General features: G+C 41.2%; 2 protein-coding genes across 2 annotated transcripts in view; both read right to left on the bottom strand.

Annotated features, from left to right (window-relative positions):
* Nucleotides 1-1805: 1805 nt before the first annotated feature.
* Nucleotides 1806-22672, bottom strand: part of mindy1 (MINDY lysine 48 deubiquitinase 1) — a 65489-nt gene continuing 44622 nt past the window's right edge. Inside the window, 1 exon segment of the mRNA XM_039820347.1 lies at nucleotides 1806-1949. Coding sequence (XP_039676281.1) covers nucleotides 1878-1949 — 72 coding nt within the window. The 3' untranslated portion in view covers nucleotides 1806-1877.
* On the bottom strand, nucleotides 5109-6787 carry LOC120571400 (tripartite motif-containing protein 16-like). The gene has a single exon (XM_039820333.1). The coding sequence runs from the start codon at nucleotides 6785-6787 to the stop codon at nucleotides 5123-5125; it is 1665 nt and encodes a 554-aa protein (XP_039676267.1). The 3' UTR covers nucleotides 5109-5122.

Here is a 22672-nt window from a genome sequence, read left to right as displayed (position 1 = left end):
AGAGACGAGACGCAATACGCATTATTGGGACTTTAGCTTATTCACAGTAACCCCCAGAGTTAGATAAGTCCATACATACCCTTCTCATCTCAGTGTGTGTTGTAAGGCTTCACCGGTAGCTTAGCCTAGCACAGAACATGCAGGTGAATGGTTCCAGATATCCTACTGCTCCGAATTGTGACAAAAGTGCCAAAATAACGCTTTAAAAGCACTTGTTGTGATTTGTAGAGTCACAGCGTGTACAAAAAAACCCAACGTAACATGAGACACAGCCATCTTCTAACAGTAAACAAACCGGGAACTATATTGTTGTAGCCATTTCACCACTTTGTTTGTACAGTACAGGCCAAAAGTTTGGACACACCTTCTCATTCAATGTGATTCTATATTTTCCTGACTATTTACATTGTAGATTCTCACTGAAAGCATCAAAACTATGAATGAACACATATGGAATTATCTACTTAACAACAAAGTGTGAAATAACTGAAAACATGTCTTATATTTTAGATTCTTCAAAGTAGCCACCCTTTGCTTTTTTTGATAGCGCTGCAAACCCTTGGTGTTCTCTCAATGAGCTTCATGAGGTAGTCACCTGAAATGGTTTTACCTTCACAGGTGTGCTTTGTCAGGGTTAATTAGTGGAATTATTTCCTTTATTAATAAAAAAAGGCAAAGGGTGGCTACTTTGAAGAATCTAAATATAAGACATGTTTTCAGTTATTTCACACTTTTTTATTAAGTACATAATTCCATATGTGTTCATTCATAGTTTTGATGCCTTCAGTGAGAATCTACAATGTAAATAGTCATGAAAATAAAGAAACACATTGAATGAGAAGGTGTGTCCAAACTTTTGGCCTGTACTGCACGTCATTTTGTCAGGCGCCCCCTCGGATGTGTCTAGTATGTAACACGTTTAAAAAGGGGGATTTTTGGCGTCCTATTCCCGACGCTGAGAGACACCGTACGAGCGTCCGTATCTTAACGAGTTCGGAGTGAGAACCGGTCGGACCTTTACTGGAGAAACTGGTCCAATCAGGAAAGAAAGATTTTACATAAATACAGATTAAGTTAACAGATTTTCCAACAGTTTCCCTTCATAGATATATGAGATACCATCGCCATCAGCTTTATATTAACAGCCAGTAAAGATCCCCTAATGCTTTATTGGTCAGTGACAAGTACAGACGATCTAGAATGAAATTCTGGGTTATTTTGTGGATAATTCTGCTTAATTCTGCATCATTTGGGATCATTTTTCAGCTCTTAACTCGTCAGTTTCCCACAGCCTGTCCACCCAGAAGTTATTCTTCTTAAAAAGGTTGATTTCGGACCAGTTAAGCTTTAGAGAATTATTATTTATTGGCCGTTAATAAAGCCGTTTGTTGTGACTCGTAGACCTTTCCATCAGACAGCTGTACCTGTGTGTGTGTGTGTGTGTGTGTGTGTGTGCTCCACCAGACTCTGTGGGATCTTCTCACATTTCTTACAAACTTTCCAAAAAACTCGGAATCACGTCTGAGACAAACTGTTTATCAAAGAAAGCACTGGGGTTTGGCATCGAGCTGGGTGTGTGTTTCTGAGTTTGTGTGTCTCTGTCTGTCTGTGTGTGTCTGTGTGTGTGTGTCTGTACGTGTGTGTGTTTGTGTCTGTGCATCTGTGTCTGTACGTGTGTGTGTCTATGTCTGTGTGTGTGTGTGTGTGTGTGTGTGTGTGTGTCTCTGTATATCTGTGTGTGTGTGTATATATCTGTGTGTGTGTATATATGTGTGTGTGTGTGTGTGTGTGTATATATCTGTGTGTCTGTGTGTGTGTGTGTGTGTGTGTGTGTGTGTCTGTGCGTCTCAATAGATTACAATGATAATAAAAGGAGTCTATAGGACGACACAGTCCGAGTCCTTCTCTCTTCTCCGCGCTCCGCCCTGCTGTGACCCCTGACCTCTGACCTGCAAACACAACAACAACAACATCCTCATCATCACCATGACAACAACTACACAAACACACAACAACATCAACATCAACAACAACAACAACAACAACAACAACAACAACAACAGGAGCTTTTGGCTCGTTAACATCGAGGAATAGGGAATATTTGCGCGGCTTTAATCGCCCCGAGTCTGATCACGGGATCATTTCTGTTTAATCGCGTTACTTGCTGTCAAATGGTTGGTTTATTTAAAGCAATAAAGTCGGAAGATTTTAGGAAAAAAAACTCTTAAAAACATTAGAAAAAAGTTGGAATAATACGCACCGTAATAGAGTATTTACACGTTGTTGTTTAGGTCCCTTTTTTCAAGTCTTTTTGCGCGGTTTTCTAAGTTTGGAGTCGATTCTTACGAGGTTTTTAATCGCCTTTTTTCAAATATTTAAACTGTGCAAATCTGCGGCGGCTATTCGTATCTTTGCACTGACTTTGTATCTAATAATGCGCGCCCAGATTTGTACGGACACACCTCAGTGTGAACGCTAGGGCCACACGATATGAGGAAAATATGTAATTGCGATTATTTTGACTGCTATTGCGATTGCATTATGATTCACGATATTGGAGGGAATGATCGTATTTGTATCATTATTCTCATTTTCACTGACCAATATTAAATCTTAAAAAGGTCCCATGGCATGAACATGTCACTTTATGAGGTTTTTGTAACATTAATATGAGTTCCCCCCCAGCCTGCATATGGTCCCCCAGTGGCTAGAAATGGTGATAGGTGTAAACCGAGCCCTGGGACTTCAGATACAGTATTAGGGGACCCCTAAGGTCTATATAAAAGAGACTTCAGATACAGTATTAGGGGACCACTAAGGTCTATATAAAAGAGACTTCAGATACAGTATTAGGGGACCACTAAGGTCTATATAAAAGAGACTTCAGATACAGTATTAGGGGACCACTAAGGTCTATATAAAAGAGACTTCAGATACAGTATTATTAGTATTATACAAACAATTGGGGAAATAAATAAACGCCACTTGTCCGCGAGTCCCATTAATAGAGCCTGCGGCTGGATGTAGATTTGTAGCTACAAATCACGGATAGTTAGCTTAATTTTCGGCGTAATTCCGAGTGTATTTACAGTTTGAATTTCGTCACGCCACGTATACAACATCTAGCTAAATATCTTATAAAGCTAACAACGGTGTCCGATTTCAAGTTAATTAATATTTGTGAATTCCAGAGGAATTCTAAGAGGAGGCTAGCTAGCTCTAATTAATAGAGCTACATCCAGCAGCAGGCTCTATCAATGAGACTTGCGGACAAGCAGCGTTTATTTCCCAAATCGTTTGTTTAAGTAACTCAACACATTATAATTACACACATTAAAAGATTAACTGAAACCTGTGGTAAGAGATTGCTGGCGTAACAAGCTTGCTGACCGCGCTCTCACTCACATACACCGGGCATTTAGCTAGCAGGAAGAGGGGAGTTACAGGCCCTGGAGCTCTGTCAGGGCCTTTAACTCCCCTCTTCCTGTCAGGGCAGGGGCATTTGGTTGTCATTAGCCCAAGAGACGGTGACTTTGAGCGGGTATGGAGTGCTGTGGGCTGCCAGCCTTGACGGAGCTCCAAGTACCTCACAGCAGGCCGGGGTGTGTGAAGGAAGGCAGGCCGGGCGGCGAGGCAGCAACACAGGCAGCACCGGCGCTGAACTCCGACACACAGTCGGACAAAATTTGCAATTAGCCATCCATTTTCGTAAAGTGGCCCATATTTGAGCTTTACATAGTTGATTTCTCGCATAAAAAAGTTTCAGAAGTCAATTTTGTAATGGAATAGCAGAGATCTGCGCGACCTAGATTCAGAAGACTACCTGATCTCAGGTCAGTTGTGTAGCCTATGTAAATGTTGGGGCGTGACCGTTCTCTTAATACACCCATGGGCTGACAAAAGTTCCGGTTTTTGGGAGGTTGACGTCAACTTCCAGCTTTGTTGAGATTCGGCCGTTTTCAGCGGCAGTTTCAAAATATGAGATTTTCACAGTAAAGGGGTGTCAGTGGAACTTTGAGCTTCTATGTATGTCCTATTTACCCACCGAACTGTCGTTATTCAACTATGACAGGGTAAAATCGGTTTTGCATTCTATCACCCCTTTAAGACATTTCAAATAATCAAATGACTAAACATCTGTACATCATTTAGCAAAAACATGTTGGTTTCCATGGAAATATCGAATTGTTCTTCAATTTGTCATTATCATTCTGAAACCAGAACACTATAGATCATACACTATTGAAATTCTCTAACACACACGCTGTGAACAAGTGATAGAAAACTCTGCTCATTTCTCTGTGACGGAGTAGTTTTAGTGAGGAAAGTTGAAAGGACAGAGACTGACTGACTCCAAACATGAACACTGTACTTTGTGGTATTTCAGGAGGAAAAGTGCCTTAGTTATACTCTGATATCAGTTTCACATTTCCTCCGTCAGCTTTGTATAAAAACCCTGGAATGAAGACAGGAAGAACAGACTTTGTTCATGTTAGTTTATTCATCAGGTAAAGCTTCAGTTTGTTCACACATCCCATCAGTAAAGTCTGTTCAAAGACTCTTGTTCAATAATCTCATCAACACATTCACTTCCTCCACACAGAACCAGAATCTCAGCTATGTAAAAGAGATGGACTTATTGATTATGATTATGATAACAACATTTTGGTCCACCAAAACAAATAAATGTAAATCTGGATTTCTTAACCCTTAAATGACTTCTGACTATTTCAGTTTACACAACTAAGCAGTTTGTGTGTGTGTGTGTGTGTGTGTGTGTGTGTGTGTGAGAGGGTGTGTGTGTGTCCGTGTGTGTGTATGTGTGTCAGTGTGTCATTGTGTGTGTATGTGTCCATGTGTGTGTGTGTGTGTGTGTGTGTGTGTGTTGTAGCAAGTGAGTGTCAAAAAGCTTTCAATAAAAACCATCGTAAAAAAACATTGAACAAAAAGCATCAACAAAAGAATGCTTGAATGCGTCAAAAAAATTAAAAAAGAATTGAATGCAGAAAAAAGCCTTGAGAAGTGAAGGGACCAGAAAATATTCTCATTTAACAAGTTTTCCTTTTTTTTAAATAAAAAAATGACTCTGAATGACAGAATGTAACCCTTAAATGACTTCTGTCTATTTCAGTTTACACAACTCAGCAGAGGCTCCAGAACAATAAACCCAAAGTCCAGCATAGAGGGGCTGAGTGAATGTGGTCTGGACTCTGTGGAGGAGAGTCATGGTTTCAGAAACACTGTAGAAGGACAGAATACCTGCACTGTGATCCAGGTACACTCCTACTCTGGAGGACTCAGGACCTGAGACAGGAGTTCGGACTTTGTTGGACCAAAATGTATATTTGTTGTTGGTACAATCTAACACCCAAGATTTGTAATTTTGTCCAAATCTACATTCATCCGACCCCCCTGTTCTGCTGATATTCTTGTATGCGACTGCTACAAAAACTCCTCCTCTCCTCTCCACCTCCCAGTAACAACGTCCAGTCAGACCCTCTCTACTCAGGACCTGCCACCTGTCAGTGAATCTGTCTGGGTGACTAGAATAAGACTGTTGTTGTCTCATTAATGTTGCTTTCCTGTTCCCCTCAGATAATAACAGATATGTGTGTGCTGTGTTTGGATCCAGTGTGATTTCACGTGAATATTTTAAGAATCCAGCTCTGGTCTTAGGCTCTGGTTGTGGCAGTAAAACGTCCACTTCAGTCCCTGTCAGTGAGACATTTGTCCACTCCTCTCTCAGGACGTCCTGTAGTTTATCTCTAACTTCTGACACGGCCACTGTCACGTCCTCAAAGCAGCTCAGAGGACGGATATGGATGCTGGATGCTGATTGGCTGAGTGGTGACAGTGAGGGGTAGTTGTGTAGAAACTGGTTGTGATCCTCTGTGTGTGAGAGCTTCTTCAGCTCAGCGTCTCCCCTCTTCAGCTCAGTGATCTCCTGCTCCAGCTTCTCCTGAAGCTCTCTGACTCGACTCTCTTCCCTTTTCTGCTGGGATCTGACCTGCTGCTTCACATCAGAGCTTCTTTTCTCCAGGAGACGGATCAGCTCGGTGAAGATCTTCTCGCTGTCCTCCACTGCTTTATCGGCGGCGCGATCGATGGCCTCCGCCTGCTGTTGAAGCAGCTTCACATCTTTCTCTCTGTCCTGGATTCTCTGCTGGATGGTCTGTCGACTCACCTCAAGCTTTTTCTGCCTCTCAGTCCTTTCTTCTGCAGCCGAGACTGTATCATGGCCTTTATGTTTGTCCATTAAGCAGAGATAACAGATAAGCTGCTGATCGGTACGACAGAAAATTTTCATTACCTCATCGTGACGAGAGCAGACGTTCTCCTGGAGCTTCTTGGACGGCTCCACCAGCTTGTGTTTCTTGAATGTCTCTGATTCATAATGAAGCTGAAGGTGTTTCTCACAGAAACAAGCCAGACATTGCAGACAGGACTTGTGTGCTTTGAGTTTTCTCCCGGTGCAGACATCACAGGCCACATCTTCAGCTCCAGCATAGCAGTGATCAGCAGGAGCAGCTTGGAGTCCAGTCTTCTTCAGCTCCTCCACTAAAGCTGCTAACATGGTGTTTTTCAGCAGGACAGGCCTCGGTGTGAACGTCTTCCTGCACTCAGGGCAGCTGTAGTTGTACTTACGATCCTCTTCATCCCAGTGGCTTTTAATACAGTTCATGCAGTAGCTGTGTCCACAGTTAATAGTCCCCGGATCCTTCAGTAGATCCAGACAGATGGAACAAGAGAAGGTTTCCCGGTCCAGCTGAACTCCTTTCTTCGCCATTTCACCTCTCGCTCAGTGACTACGACTGTCTGACTGTCTTGTGTCTCACTTCCTGAGAAGTGAAACTAGTCTGAGCTCTGATGTAATAACAGGTGATATGCTGTTGTACTTCCCCCAGCATGTTGGTTACACCCATCTGCAAACTGTAGCTCTGAAGGGGAGGGAACAAGGAAATATGATCACATAGTGGAGCTGGCTGTTTGAGAGAAAGAGGAGGAAGAGGAGGGAGGGGTTATCAAGTTCTGCTTCATTCACTCTAAATCCAGACCTGCCAACCCTGAATAACTTTTTTGAGTAACAACCAAGGTTATTATAGTTAGGCATTTTTCATTAGTTTTTATTTTTATTTCGTTTTGACTTTTTGTTTTCAAATTCAGTTTAGTTTTAATTAGTTTTTAAAGTGGGTTTGCTAGTTTATTTAATTTTTTTATTTTTTGAAAATTCTTAGTTTTAGTTTAGTTATTAGTTTTAGTCTTTTTTTGTAATATGGGTTATTTGTCAGGGGCTCAAGATTCAAAAAAGCCAGAAAAACGGATTATGTAATAATAACAAAAAAACATCATCCAATCTATTATGTATTATAACACCAGGGGTCCGTTCCAGGAAGGAGGTTTAACAAACTCTGAGTCTAAACCTGATGTCTGAGTTGATTTACCCTGAGATGGAAACTCTGAGTTTTCGGTTCCAGAACAGATGATTTGAGTTGGTTCAATCAACTCGGAGTAGGTTCACTCAGGGTTACGCGCGTACACCACCACTATAAAAAGGCAGCATGAATGGTTTCCATGCCATTCCAATGCCATGATTCTACATTTCACCGTGGCAACAACCACAAACAAACGGGTCAGCGGTAGGGGTGGGGGGAAAAATCGATACAGCATATTATCGCGATATTTTTCGTGGCAATACTGTATCGATACACAGATGCCAAGTATCGATCTTTTATGATATATGTGTTGGTCAGTTTGTCTGCTTGACAATCTGATTTTGCAGCAATAAAATTGAAGTGTGCTGAACAAACAGAGAAATGTATCTTTTTAGATAAAACAGATGTTGACAAAATTGTCCTTTGGGGACATAATTTGAAATTGGGAAAAATTTGAAGTTGGAAAAAAGGTAGTACATTGCAATATATCGCAGAATATTGCAATATGTTTAAAATCACAATAATATCGTATCGTGACATAGGTATCGTGATGATATCGTATCGTGAGGCCTCTGGTGATTCCCACCCCTAGTCAGCGGACATACTCATGCGCACAAACATCGAGTTTGAACATGCATTTCGTTAAAAAAGCAAGACAGCGGCTGCTGCTGCAACAGAGAGAGAATTGGTGTGGGAGAAAATTGCTGCTCGAGTCAATGCGTACGCATTAACAGTGTATTAATTTCATATTTAATCACAGTTAAATTATAATATTACTGGTGAAAACTGGAATTGTATTACTCCTATAATTTCATTTAGGTGCAATCCTGCGGCCGAAAAGGTAAACTATACTAATCCCATTCTGAGGCTGCAGCACCAATATCATTAACAGAACTATAATGTATAATCATTTATTTCTTTTTAATGTCTCTCACTGGTTTGTGTCCAGGGAACACTACAAAAACGTTTAAAAAACGTTTCAGAGCGAGTCACAATTTTCTGACGGCTCTACATACAGTGGTTTTACTATTACAGTATGATCCGCTCCTCTGTTATAAAGAAATAATAATATAATAAATAATAATAATAATAATAAATCCTCTGTCGTTTGCAAAACACGGAATGCAACACAAAGAATCTGCTGGGATGTTAAAGCCTGTCCACGATGGCTGATGTTAGTGATATGAGGACAGATAAGGTATCTACATATCTAATGGACCTGTCCACGATGGTTGATGTTAGTGATATGAGGACAGATAAGGTGTCTACATATCTAATGGACTGTGATAAAAAATACCTCTCCAATCGGTTATGTGGAAATGAAAACACATCTATTGTCGGGACTCAATATCATCTCCCAACGTAAACTCTCTGTGAATTAATACAGCTTTTTCATCAACGGGATCATCGACAAAAGGACATGATATGTTTGAGAAAAAAACTTTTATAGTCTTCCTAACATAAACCAATACGTTTTTTTATTCATGCAGATAACAAAGTGCATTAAAATGCGCCTGATACAGACTGAATGAATGAATGAGGAAATGAGAGAGTGCTATGTCAGAGGGAGGAGATGGAGAGAAACTCGAGGTTTCTTGATGAAAGCCTGCTCCCGACTGTGTTGTTTGAGTCTTAAAGATGAGATTTTGTTTTCTTAATCCATAATGAGCTTGTGCTCAAACTTTAATGTACGACTGAACATCCTCATAACCATGTAGCTTCCCTAGCTGTTCCTCTTCATCTGTTCCCAATCACCTGCACCATGGTCATATCACTAACTAAGTCCCTCTGCTGGTCAGACTAGGTATTACAGTTTATTCATTGCATATCAACACATCCCCCTTACTTTGAAGCTGTGAACAAAACATACCTTAACATATGTATTGTGATCATGAACAACCAGATTCACATTTCTTTTCTTTTTTTTAACAAAACTTTCTAATTTTTTATTTTTTTATATATATATATATGAACTTCAAGGATTACCACTTTTACATCTCACTTTCCCTTTTTTTTTTTTCTTAAAAAAAAAACAAAACACAAGAACACCACATATTCTGTCCATAGAATCACAGATCAAGTCTGACTGTTTTTTTGACTTGACGCTCGGATCTCCTCAAGACAGGTGACCCTGAGTGACCATCACTTGTGTCCACACGCACACCTCCATCTGATTTCAGGTCTGGCACTGTTTCTGCATGTGACACAGAGGTATTTCCATCTTGATCCTCACATTCTGTTTCTCGGAAAGTCTCTCTGGTTTTGAGAAGGTTGCGACGGTTCCTTCTGAGCACGTGACCCTCCTCAGTCCTTACTTCATATGATCTCGGTCCGACCTCCTGGAGAACAGTAGCTTTCCGGTTCCACGCATCCTGATCTTGGATACGCACCACATCATCTTTGGCAAGTGGTCTGAGGGTTTTGGTTGACTTGTCATAACGCTGTTTTTGTTTCCATTTCATATTCTCCATTTTTGTCTGTGTCTCTGCATTTTCTTTGACGTCTGTATAGCAAGGTAGGGTTGTGCGTAACTTGCGATTCATCAACAGTTCTGCTGGGGATAAACCACATTCAAGCGGGGCCGTTCTGTAGCTTAGTAGAGCTAAATAAGGATCTGACTTGCTGTCTGTGGCCTTTTTGAGAAGCTGTTTGATGATATGCACTCCCTTTTCAGCTTTGCCATTTGCCTGTGCATGCTGTGGACTTGAAGTGACATGGTGAAATCCATATTGTCTGGCAAACTGTTGCCATTCCTTGCTGTTATAGCATGGACCATTGTCACTCACTAGAGTCTTCGGTATCCCATGCCGGGCAAAAATGGACTTGACATGAGTAATGACACTGTTGGAAGTTGCACTTGTGAGCAGAGCAATTTCAGGAAAGTTTGAACAGTAATCTATCACTAGCAGGTAGTCCTTGCCATTACAGTGAAACAAATCCGTTCCAACTTTCTCCCAAGGAGCAGTGGGAAGATTTTGGACCAACATAGGCTCCCTTGCCTGCTTGCTCTGGTACTTGTTACATGTTTCACACTTTCCTATCATATTTTCAATTTCCTTGTTGATTCCGGGCCAATACACGGCATTCCTGGCTCTTCTTTTGCATTTCTCAATACCAAGGTGTCCCTCGTGTAGCTTACGAAGTATCTCTGGCCTCAGGCTGTGTGGAATAACAATTCTACAGTCTCTCAATAACAGTCCATTTGCCACACTTAGCTCTGATCTAATGTGATAATACTTCGGACAGGACCCCTTGGGCCAGCCACTGTGGATGTTTTCCAACACTGTTTGTAGCTCCTTGTCTTTGACAGTTTCTTCACTGATCTGCTTTGCTTTAACTTGAGACACAGGTAGAGACTCAACGATCATGTTGACATGGTTCTCTATCTCTTTTTCCGTGGAGCATGTAGTACTCGGCTCCGGCGCTCGTGATAGCGCATCTGCTAGCACTAAATGCTTGCCTGGTGTGTATATACTGTAAGCTCAAAATCATACCTTTGCAGCTTCATGACGAGCCGCTGAATCCTCGGTGACATCTCATTGAGACTTTTCTTGATGATTGACACAAGAGGACGATGATCTGTCTCAACTGTGAATGTAGGAAGTCCATAGACATAGCAATGAAAGATCTGTAGTCCATAAGCTAATCCAAGGCATTCCTTTTCTATTTGAGCATATCTTGTTTCAGTCTTAGTCATGGACCTAGAAGCATAAGCAACTGGCTTCCAGCTATCTCCTTCTGCCTGTAGCAAGACAGCTCCGAGTCCGTCCTTCGACGCATCTGTTGAAATCTTCAGTCTCTTGTTGGGATCATAATACGCTAGCACGGGTGCATTTGTCAGTGCAATCTTCAAAGCATTCCATTCTCTCTCATTTCTCGACGTCCACTTAAACTCATTGGAGTCATGGAGAAGTTCTCTCAATGCTGATGTTTTCACTGATAGGTTAGGTATGAACTTTCCAATAAAGTTGATCATCCCCATTATTCTGAGCACACCTTTCTTGTCTGTGAGGCGCGGCATGCCTAGAATGGCTTTTATCTTCCTTTCATCTGGCCCTATCCCTTGAGAAGAATACTTGTCTCCAAGGAATGTTATGTCTTGCACCCCGAATTGGCATTTGGCGCGGTTTAGCTTCAGTCCATTCTCAGGCACCCTTTGGAGCACTTTCGTCAGTCTTTCATTGTGCTCTAGTAGAGTGGAGCCCCAGATTACTACATCATCTACATAGCAACGGACCCCTTCTAGGCCCTCTAGCATATTGTCCATTGCCCGATGATATATTTCAGATGCTGAGATTATGCCAAACGGCATTCTCAGGAATCTGTACCTCCCAAAGGGCGTATTGAACGTGCAGTATCTTGAGCTCTCATCATCCAACTTGATTTGCCAGAAACCCTGTGCTGCATCTAGCTTTGAAAAGTACTTGGCTCCTGCCATCTCACTTGCGATTTCCTCCCGTTTTGGTATCTGGTAGTGCTCACGTTTTATGTTTTGATTTAAGTCTCCTGGGTCCATGCATATTGTCAGTTCTTTGCTTGCGTTCTTTTTGTTGACGCACACCATTGAGTTCACCCACTCTGTCGGTTCTTCCACTTTTGTGATGACTTCTAACTGACACATCCTTTCCAGTTCCTTTTTTAGGCGTTCCCGAAGTGGGGCTGGAACTCTCCTTGGTGCATGGATTACTGGAGTTGCATCCTCCCTGAGTTTGATTTTGTATGTGCATGGAAGGCATCCTAGTCCTTTAAAAACGTCTTGGTAACGATGCACAATGGACTCAACTGTACCTGTGTGTACACTTACTGCTTCTGAGCAGTTAATATGGTAGACCCTCCTCACCAGGTTTAATTTCTTCGAGGAGGCACCACCGAGCAGTGATTCCCGGCCCTCAGGTACAACAGAGAACAGTACATTGTAGCTTTTGTCCTTTACTGTCACTTTCAGTCTGCACTGACCTTTGCTTTCTATGTCTTTTCCGTTGTAGTCTTTCAGTGGCACTGTTCTCTTGATTATTTTGGGCTTTTCTTTCATGGCCTTAATTTCAGTCATGCTGATCAAGTTTGCTTGTGCGCCTGTGTCAATCCTTAGCGCTACTAAAGCTCCATTCATTGGCAATGACACAATCCATGTATCTTCATTTTGTAAGTGCCTAGCATTTTCCTCTATGGCATCATTTTCTACATTGTCACATGACACCATGCCGACAACGAAAGTCTCACTTAGGTCATTATCTTCAACTAGCCTCACTGACTTGGGCTTGTCCTTTGTTAAGCATTGTCTTGCAAAATTATTTTTTTTTGAGCATCTTTTGCCATAGGCAGGGCACTGCCGGGGCTCATGTCTGCTACCACAACGTTTGCAGGTGTATGCTGCTGCATCTTCTCTGTTTTTCTTTTGTGGTGTGTGCTTTTTCATCTTGTTTTTGATTACAGCTACTTTGGCACTGTCATGTACTGCTGTGGCATTCACTTCATTAACCCTTGTGTTGTCCTTCGGGTCCCAGTGACCCGAAGGACAACACAAGGGTTAAACGTCTTTGCATGCTGCTGGGCTAATTCACTTGCATGACACAGTCTCTCTGCTTCTTCCAGAGTCAGTTTAGCATCTCTTAACAGCCTCTCCCTTATCCTCTTTTCATGGATTCCATAAACTATTTGATCGCGGATCATAGAATCTTTCAGATCTCCAAAATCACATGACTGGGCTTTAAGCTTCAAATCAGTCACAAAGCAATCAAAAGTTTCGTCGTGCTGTTGCATCCGAGACCGGAACACATACCTTTCATACACGACGTTTTTCTGTGGGGAGCAATATGCACTGAACTTTTCTAGTATGGTGTCGTACTTTTCTTTGTCTTCACCTTCGCCGAACTCGAACGTGTTGAAAACCTCAATGGCTTGGGGACCCGCTACAGTAAGTAGCAACGCTATCTTCCTGGCGTCAGGTTTACTGTCCAGTCCTATGGCAGCCATATACAACTCGAATTGTTGCTTAAAAGACCGCCAATTGCTGTCCACGTTACCCACCAGTTTCAGTCCCTCCGGTGGTTTTAAAACATCCATTTTACGAGTGAAACTGACGCATGACAAAAACGGTTTACTCCTGGTACCATGTGTTGTTTGAGTCTTAAAGATGAGACTTTGTTTTCTTAATCCATAATGAGCTTGTGCTCAAACTTTAATGTACGACTCATAACCATGTAGCTTCCCTAGCTGTTCCTCTTCATCTGTTCCCAATCACTTGCACCATGGTCATATCACTAACTAAGTCCCTCTGCTGGTCAGACTAGGTATTACAGTTTATTCATTGCATATCAACACACCGACCAGGTTAGGTTCACAGGCTCAGTTACCATAGTAACTGACTCTGAGGTCAAGTTACCATAGAAGCTGACTCTGAGGTGAAGTTACCTCTCTTTCTGAAATGGAAAACCCAGAGTTTCCCTCATCTCAGGGTTAACAAACTCAGAGTTTTCACTAAACCTGGTTTCTGGAACGGACCCCAATACATAAAATGCACATATGATGATGAGCACAAATATGTAAACAGTCTACACAAGACACAGCAATAAGTGCAAAATGTTTAAGTAACGTGTGCCAGGAAAAAAACCTAAATAGCCAACAGACTAAAGAAGACAGGTGTTTTAAATCGTCAATCGACTCACACAGTTGTGTAGACATCCCAGTATCAACACACATATTAACCCACGCTTCCTCACGCTTTTAGTGTTCATGCGTATTTACTAACCAGCAGCTATCTGGTCACCGGTGAAAGCCGGTCCATACATCCATGCTCTGTACCCATACATCCATACCCTGTACCCATACATCCATACCCTGTACCTATACATTCATGTCCTGTACCCATACATCCATACCCTGTACCCATACATCCATGTCCTGTACCCATACATCCATGTCCCTAACGTTACCAGGGTTAGCTTCTGTTTCGGTGGAAGGGGGCTTTGCGTCAGGGGCGGACTTTACCATTAGGCAAAGGTCGGCAATTGCCTTGGGCCCCGAGCTACCTAGAGGCCCCCCAAAATGCCCCATTAACTTATGCTTAAGGTTTTTTTTTTAAATTATATATTTCTAAAACTCCATTTGCGAAAAATGGCATCAAATCATTAGTTTCGCAGACCGGAGGGGGGCCCCCCACCTCACTACATTGGACTATTCCATTATCTCACTTACTGCGCATCTACGAAAGTGACAAGGCTGTAATGCTCCAAAAAAACGGAGAAAAAAAAAGTGACAGACAGAGTGCGTGTGCAGAGCATTGACATATATATTAATGGACCAACAGACCCCGTTGCTCTGGACGGAGACCATTGAAGGCTATTTGAAGCACTTTTCCGGTGATCTCTTCCTTTACTGCGCAGCCTCCAACTGAGAGAGACAACGTAAATGTGACGTGAGCAACCTGTCTGAAAGTTGTAAGTCTTCTGGTAGCTGTGCCAAGAGAAATCTCAATCATTTCCAATCTTACAGAGACGGAGAGTGTAGGTATATGTAAGGAGATAACATAAGCACAGGCTAACTATTGCTAACTAACATGCTAGTTAAAATTCGTAATTAAACCTAAACAGCTAATGTAAGTCGTAACTGCCTGCGAGCTTCTCCTGTACTATACGGTAATTCCTCTACTGTGCGACAGTAAGTCACTTAGTTATGACACAATCGCTAGCATATTGTTATAAAAGCGTCTGCTATGGAGCCATAACGTGAGGTAGAAGGTAATGGAGCCTTTTATACATTGTCGTGTTTCTTTAGAATTAAACAATGGACAAATAGAGTCTTTAAACGCTTCAGATGTAAAGTTATTCTCAGTCAAGTGACGTAAAAAAAAAATGGCGGTCAGTGGAATGCTAACAAGAGGGGATACCTTTGTAGCAACAAAATGGCGCCATCGGAGGTTCGCGTTCTGAAGCGAAGCTTACCCCCTTGGTGCAGAGTGACAGATCAGTGTACAGAGTAGAGTAAAAATGAAGCCAAACTACCCAAGCGGTGCTGAAAAAAGGAGGAAGCAGGAGGAAAGCAAAACGTTTTGAAAAAAATTGCCGAAGGTAACAAACTTTTTTTGTGACAATGACAACAACGCTACAACCCATGCTACAACCACCATCACGAGCGTTAGCACTGCTGCTAGCGAGGAGGAGCTACCCGTTGCTGCCGACAGTGCCAGCCCAGGCTGCTCAAGCGATATTGCTGCTAACGTTAACATCCAAGGCACCTTTACAGGATGAGGAGGATCCTTCAACGTCAGGTAACACAACTCCCGCGTTCACTTTCAGTGACAGTGATAATAATGATGACGACTTCTATGACGAAAAAGACGACAATTCCAATGAACAACTAATGAGTACTAGCAGTCATTCTGACCAATGTGAATCAGGGATAGCAAGATTTGCTGAGGCCAAAGCTCGCATGGTCAGATTATAGCACTTTAGACATGACAATACAGACACTCACTCACACACAGACACTCACACTCACACACTCACTCTCACACAGACACTCACACACAGACACACTCATTCACACACACTCACACACACCCACCCACTCACCCACTCACACTAACACTCTCACACACACCCACTCACTCACACACACAGACACTCACACTCACACACACCCACTCACTCACACACAGACACACACACTCACACACAGACACACACACACCCACTCACTCACACACACAGACACCCACACTCACACACACACCCACTCACACAACACACTCACACACACCCACTCACTCACACACACAGGCACTCACTCAGACACTCTCACACAGACACACTCACTCACACACAGACACACACACACTCACACACAGACACTCACACACACACACACACACTCACACACAGACACACACACACACACACACAGACACACTCACACACACACACACACACACACACACACACACACACACACACACACACACACACACACACACACACACACACACACACACACACACACACACACACACACACAGATCAGGCCAAGATTTCCTTCATTTGTTACTCACCCATTAAAGCTGAGTTAATTAGTAAGAGAAAGCCAAAGAAACTCAATGTACATAAATACATTCAAGAGAGAGGAAGGTCAAGGTCAAGGTCAAGTTTATTTATAGAGCACATTTACATGCAGTCACTACTGCCCCAAAGTGCTGTACAGATATTACATACTGATAAACATTATAAAAAGCAAACTAATTAGCCAAAAAGAAGTAAAAACCCACTAAAAACATAGTATCCCAGAAACGATAATAGTTTAAACATATGTAAACATGATTACAAACAATATTCAAAATGTCACAGCTCAGCTTGTGTTGAAGGCCATGTCGAAAAGATGAGTTTTTAAAAGTGATTTAAAAGACTCGATAGAGCTAGCTGCTTTAATATTGAGGGGAAGAGGATTCCAGAGCTTAGGACCTGCAACTGAAAAAGCTCTGTCCCCTCTGGTTTTCAGTCTGGATCTAGGACATTTCAAAAGAAGCTGATCATTTGACCTAAGTGCTCTGACTGGGGTATGTAAAATCAACATATCAGCTAGATAAGAAGGTGCTAATCCATTTAAAGATTTAAAAACAAATAATAAAATCTTAAAATGGATTCTGAGAGTAATAGGCAGCCAATGGAGAGACAATAGTACTGGGGTAATGTGGTCAAAGCGCTTTTTCCCTGTCAGCAGGCATGCAGCTGCATTTTGAACTAATTGCAATCGGCGAACAGAAGACTGGTCGAGGCCATAGTATAAAGAGTTGCAGTAGTCCAGACGATTTGTAATCAGGGCATGTACAACTTTTTCCAGTTGACTTTGGGGTAGGTACAACTTCACCTTCCCAAGAAGTCTAAGCTGAAAGAAGCTTGTTCTTACTACTGAGCTAATTTGTTTATCCAGTTTAAAAGAACTATCAATAATAACTCCAAGACTTTTTACACATGGACTATAGTTATGGAGTAATGGGCCAAGAGCACTATTTAAATCTGAGATATCGGGTTCTCCAAAAGTTATAATTTCAGTTTTTTTGTCATTTAAGTGTAAGAAATTTAATGACATCCAATCTTTTATTTCACGTAGACAATTACTCAGTGCTTCACTGGAATTCGTTTTGGTATTTAAAGGTAAATAGATTTGGATGTCATCCGCAAAGCAGTGAAACGAAATATTATATTTTTGGAAAATCGATCCCATAGGCAGCATATACAGTGAGAACAAGACTGGGCCTAGGATTGAGCCTTGGGGCACCCCGCTGTTAATCGGTGCTTTACAAGAGTAAAAAGGCCCAAGGTTTACAGAAAAAGATCTGCCTGTCAGATATGAACGGAACCACTCCAGAGCTGTGCCTTTGATGCCTGCACAGCACTCGAGTCTTGACAGTAAAATCTTGTGGTCAACGGTATCAAACGCAGCAGTCAGATCTAAAAGCACTAACACAGCAGAGCTACCTTTATCAGAAATTAAAAGAAGATCGTTAAACACTTTTAGAAGAGCTGTTTCCGTACTGTGACAAGATTTAAAGCCAGACTGAAATTTTTCAAAGATATTGTTTGATTTGAGGTGCAATAAAAGTTGCGTATAAGCCACTTTTTCTAGAATTTTAGATAAAAAGGGCAGCTTAGAAACTGGCCTGTAATTTGACAAAACAGAGAGTCCAAATTATGTTTTTTTAGGAGGGGTTGTACAATGGCCTTTTGAAAAGCTGCTGGTACAGATCCAGTTGAAAGAGACATATTTATCATATTTAAAATATAAAGGCCAACAGTGTCAAAAACATCTTTAAAAAGCTTTGCAGGAAGGCTGTCCAATGAACAGACCGAAGGTCTTAAACATAGGACCGTCTTTAACAAATCAGAAAAAGATATTGGCATAAAGTTTTCAAAGATGACTGAACATAACGGTACAATGCTGGGATCTGGTGCAGTACAACATATTGATGACCGAATATTGGACACCTTATCAATGAAAAATTTACAGAATCTGTCACACAAAATGGCACTAGGAATAATGCCAGTGTGTTCAGAGGGATTGATTATCCTATTTAATACATTAAAAAGGACTTGAGGTTTATGACAGTTATTTTGCACAAGGTTTGACATGTACTGAGTCTTTGCCGCTTTAACAGCAACCTGGTAGTTAGACCAACAGTTTCTTAAAATCCCCAGAGAAACATGAAGGTTGTCTTTCCTCCATTTCCTCTCAGCACGTCTACATTCCCTTCTGAGAGCACGAGTAGTGTCATTGAACCATGGCTCTCTGTTTGAATTAGCACTCCTGTGCTTTAACGGTGCTATTGAATCAAGGATTTCCGTACATGTGGAATCAAATAAAATAACCATCTCCTCAATGTCCTTGAATGAAGAAAAGTCTAGGGACATTACTGGAGAGGTATCAAACGCTGCAGCAAATAGTGAGGCCGTGGAGGGATTAATTGAGCGCTGCTGACGTATGGGAAAGCACGTCTTGTTTTGAGAACCCGGCAAGGAAACAGTAAACAGAACTGGCATATGGTCAGAGATACCTGCATCTGAAATATCCTTTATGGACAAATTTAGGCCGTATGACAAGACCAGGTCCAAAAAATGTCCCTTATTATGAGTCGGACTGTTCACAGACTGAGTAAGGTTAAAAGAGTCCAAAATGTTTAAAAAGTCCTTGACCAAAGGCTTAGAAACACAACAAACATGAATATTAAAATCACCAACAATTAGAAAATGATTAAAATGTAGCGCAATGCCAGCCACAAACGCCGAAAAGTCATTAATAAACTCCTTGTTAAATTTAGGAGGGCGGTAAATGAGTGCACATGCCACTGATACGTTGAGTTTAAGTTCGAAAAGTTGCAGCTCAAAGCTTTTATATTGTTCGCATGGGATTTTTTTACAGTTCAGACTGTTTTTAAAAACTGTCGCTAGGCCTCCACCTCTTCCCGTGGTTCTAGGAGAGCTAAAGAAAGAACATGCCGGAGGAACAAGCTCTGAGAAGGGGAAGAACTCACCAGGTTGAACCCACGTCTCCGAAAGAAGCATGCAGTCCAGCTCCCGGGATAAAAAGAAGTCATTTAACATAAAAGTCTTGTTAGACAATGATCTGACGTTAATCAGTGCCAACTGAAGAACGGTATCCTGCATGTGCGGTGACTTGGCTCGAGCCAGAGATCGGAGATTCATGAGATCTACACCGCGCTTGGCCACTTGAGGACGCCGGGGAACAAATTCCTCCACCGGTACACGCAGCTGATCCACCGCGATGACAGCTCCAGGTTGTATCGGGAGAAGCCACCTCCTCCTGGAGTCCAAAGGAGGGACAGCCGGTAAGGAACAGCCGTGTTGAAATCCCGGTCCATTCCTCCGCATGGACCGCAGATATGCTCTCACTCTTACAACCACACCACTTCGCTTTCTCCGTCTTCTGGGGCGTTTTCCCCGCGGAGCGGCCCTGGATGTAAGTTGGAGGTACGCCGGCAGAGCTGAGAGTGTAGGAGGGGGTGCATCCGAGGACTGATTCCCATAAATAACACTCTTTATACAAACAGCATGTTGATCGCGAATAGCAAAAAGTTTTTGGCGATCATACACAAACAGAGCTGAGACATTTTGGTAACTTAAACTAATAAGAGCAAACAATAAACCAAACAAAACAGGGAGACGCTGCGCCGTGCACACGGCTGGCGCCATCTTATCCTTGCACTATTGGACCTATTTCATACAAGAGAATACAATGACATAGAATAAAGGTGAGATGGATAGAAAGATGGACAAATACAAATAGAAAAGGGAGAAGGAGAAAGACAAAGACCAAAGATAGATGAAGAAAAAGAAAGGCAAAGACCAAAGGGAGAAGACGAGAAAGACAGATGCAAAAACAGAGACAAGGGAAATGAATAAATGGTCAGAAAAAAAGGGAGAGCAGGAGAAAGTCAGCAAAAGAAAAAAGGTAAACATTTTAAACAGTAAGTTATTTTTATTAAAATTATTACTCCATAATTGATCACTTATTGTCTTGTTTGTTTCTTCTCACTTTAGTAACACAAGACAGAAGTCCACAAACAATATGTAGCAGCAAGCAGATCCATATAAGAGATACTATCAGAGAGCCAACCAAGGTAAATGACAACCAATGGCAGCTCTTCCCTATAAAAAGACAATACATATTATTGTACAGAGAAAATTTTAAATATAATTTTACAGTGGATGCATCTGTTAAACAGAATGTTCTGTGTTTTTTTTCTTCTTTTTTTCTTACAGATGCAACTCCAGATGTCTAGACACCATTGCTGTGTGAAGACTGCTGAAGAGAAGTTACAAGCAGGACTTTCTTAGAAAAATAAGGATTGACAAAAGGGGGGGGGGAAACAAGAGATGTAGAGGGCCCCATGTCTGTGTTTTCCTTGGGCCCCAAAATGACTAAATCCGCCCCTGCTTTGCGTTCTCCTTGCCCTGTCACTGCTTGTTAAGGTAAGCTAGGTTAGCCTCCTAGTTTGTGTGCGCTTCTCAAATGTACTTTCAAATTCGTGAGATTTTTCCCTTTGTCCATGTATTTTACCACCTTCCACTGCGAGACACTTGCTGTTATCTGACACAGTCATAATGAAATATGACTCTGCTGCTTTCTTCTGAGTTTCGGTACCGCCATGATGCCAGGTGAGGGGTACGGACATGTTGTGTTCAATATGACGTGGAATGTCGGAATTTCTGGGTTCCCAGTCGGAAAATATATGTCTACGGCATAGACTGAATAAAACAGGTCAATAAAAAAGAAGATATAACGTTATATTTGCTCTGTGAAAGACATTGACAAAGACGAAAACTAAGGACATTTACTCGATAATTTTATTTGAGTTAGTTTTTCAAACAGACATTACAGTTTTAGTTTAGTTATCGTTTTTTTGTAATGCCTCTTTTTTATTTTAACTTCAGTTAACGACAATGTTTTTTCCCACCTAGTTTTCGTTATTTCGTTCATTATGGTTAAAGATTATAACCTTGGTAGCAACCTACTGATTTATTGTCGAAGTTGCTTTTTAAGACCTTTTTAATACCATTTCAAATGAAAGTCAATGCCAACTTCGTACACATTCCGACAGAAGTATGATGGGAAAATTTTAATCTGTATACATGTTAAACCCTAAAAAATAATTATGAACAAGTAGTCTACTTGAATTAAATAAAATATTTTATTTAAATTATCAGTCATATTTAATACAATTTATTAGATCATAATATAATCCAATAAAATAAGAAATTTCACTACATAATGAGCAATTTTACTTTTGGTACTTTATATTTTGATAATACTTTTCAACTATTACTTAAGGAAGATGTTGAATGCAGGACTTTTAACTGACAAGTAATTTGTAACTCTACAACACTGTTTTTTCTTCTGTACTGCAATACATGATCTGAATAACTCTTCCAGCTCTGTAAATCACCAACAACAGTTGTGCATGAATACCTGCAGCAGTGTTTAACACTGAAAACAGAGAAATTCTCTAACACACTACTGAATGCTCTAATATACAATATTGAAATGCTCTAACACACATTCCTAAATGCTGTGAAGAAGTGATAGAAAACTCTGCTTATTTCTCTGTGACGGAGCAGTTTTAGTGAGGAAAGTTGGAAGGACAGAGACTGACTGACTCTAAACATGAACACTGTACTTTGTGGTATTTCAGGAGGAAAAGTGCCTTAGTTATACTTTCATATCAGTTTCACATTTTCTCCATCAGCTTTGTATAAAAACCCTGGAATGAAGACAGGAAGAAAAGACTTAGTTCATGTTAGTTTATTCATCAGGTAAAGCTTCAGTTTGTTCCCACATCCCATCAGTAAAGTCTGTTCAAAAACTCTTGTTCAATGATTTCATCAACACATTCACTTCATCCACACAGAACCAGAATCTCAGCTATGGAAAAGAGAAGATTGACTTATTGATTATGACAACAACATTTTTAGTCCGCCAAAACAAACACATAGATTTAGATTTCTTTAAACCTCCTGTTATCCTCGAGTCAACTCTGAAGCATTGCCAACAAAGTTTCTTTATTAGAAATTTGGGTTTCTTTCAACCGAATTATCCAAAAAAATGACGTGGATGGTTCCATACAACGCTCTTAACAAGTTCAATGAATCAGTTCACTACTTTCATTAAATGTAGGTGTTTTAGTCAATTTTACAGCATCTGAAGAAAAAACAATTGATAAAACGTTAAAAAAA

This window comes from Perca fluviatilis, chromosome 13 (genome assembly GCF_010015445.1).
Source record: "Perca fluviatilis chromosome 13, GENO_Pfluv_1.0, whole genome shotgun sequence".
NCBI lineage: Eukaryota > Metazoa > Chordata > Actinopteri > Perciformes > Percidae > Perca > Perca fluviatilis.
The sequence above is the reverse complement of the archived record's forward strand: the minus strand, read 5'-3'. Positions and strand labels throughout refer to the sequence as shown.

Bases quoted from the DNA above. Each gene is read 5' to 3' on its own strand.
- LOC120571400 (XM_039820333.1), bottom strand. From the start codon at position 6,787: ATGGCGAAGAAAGGAGTTCAGCTGGACCGGGAAACCTTCTCTTGTTCC.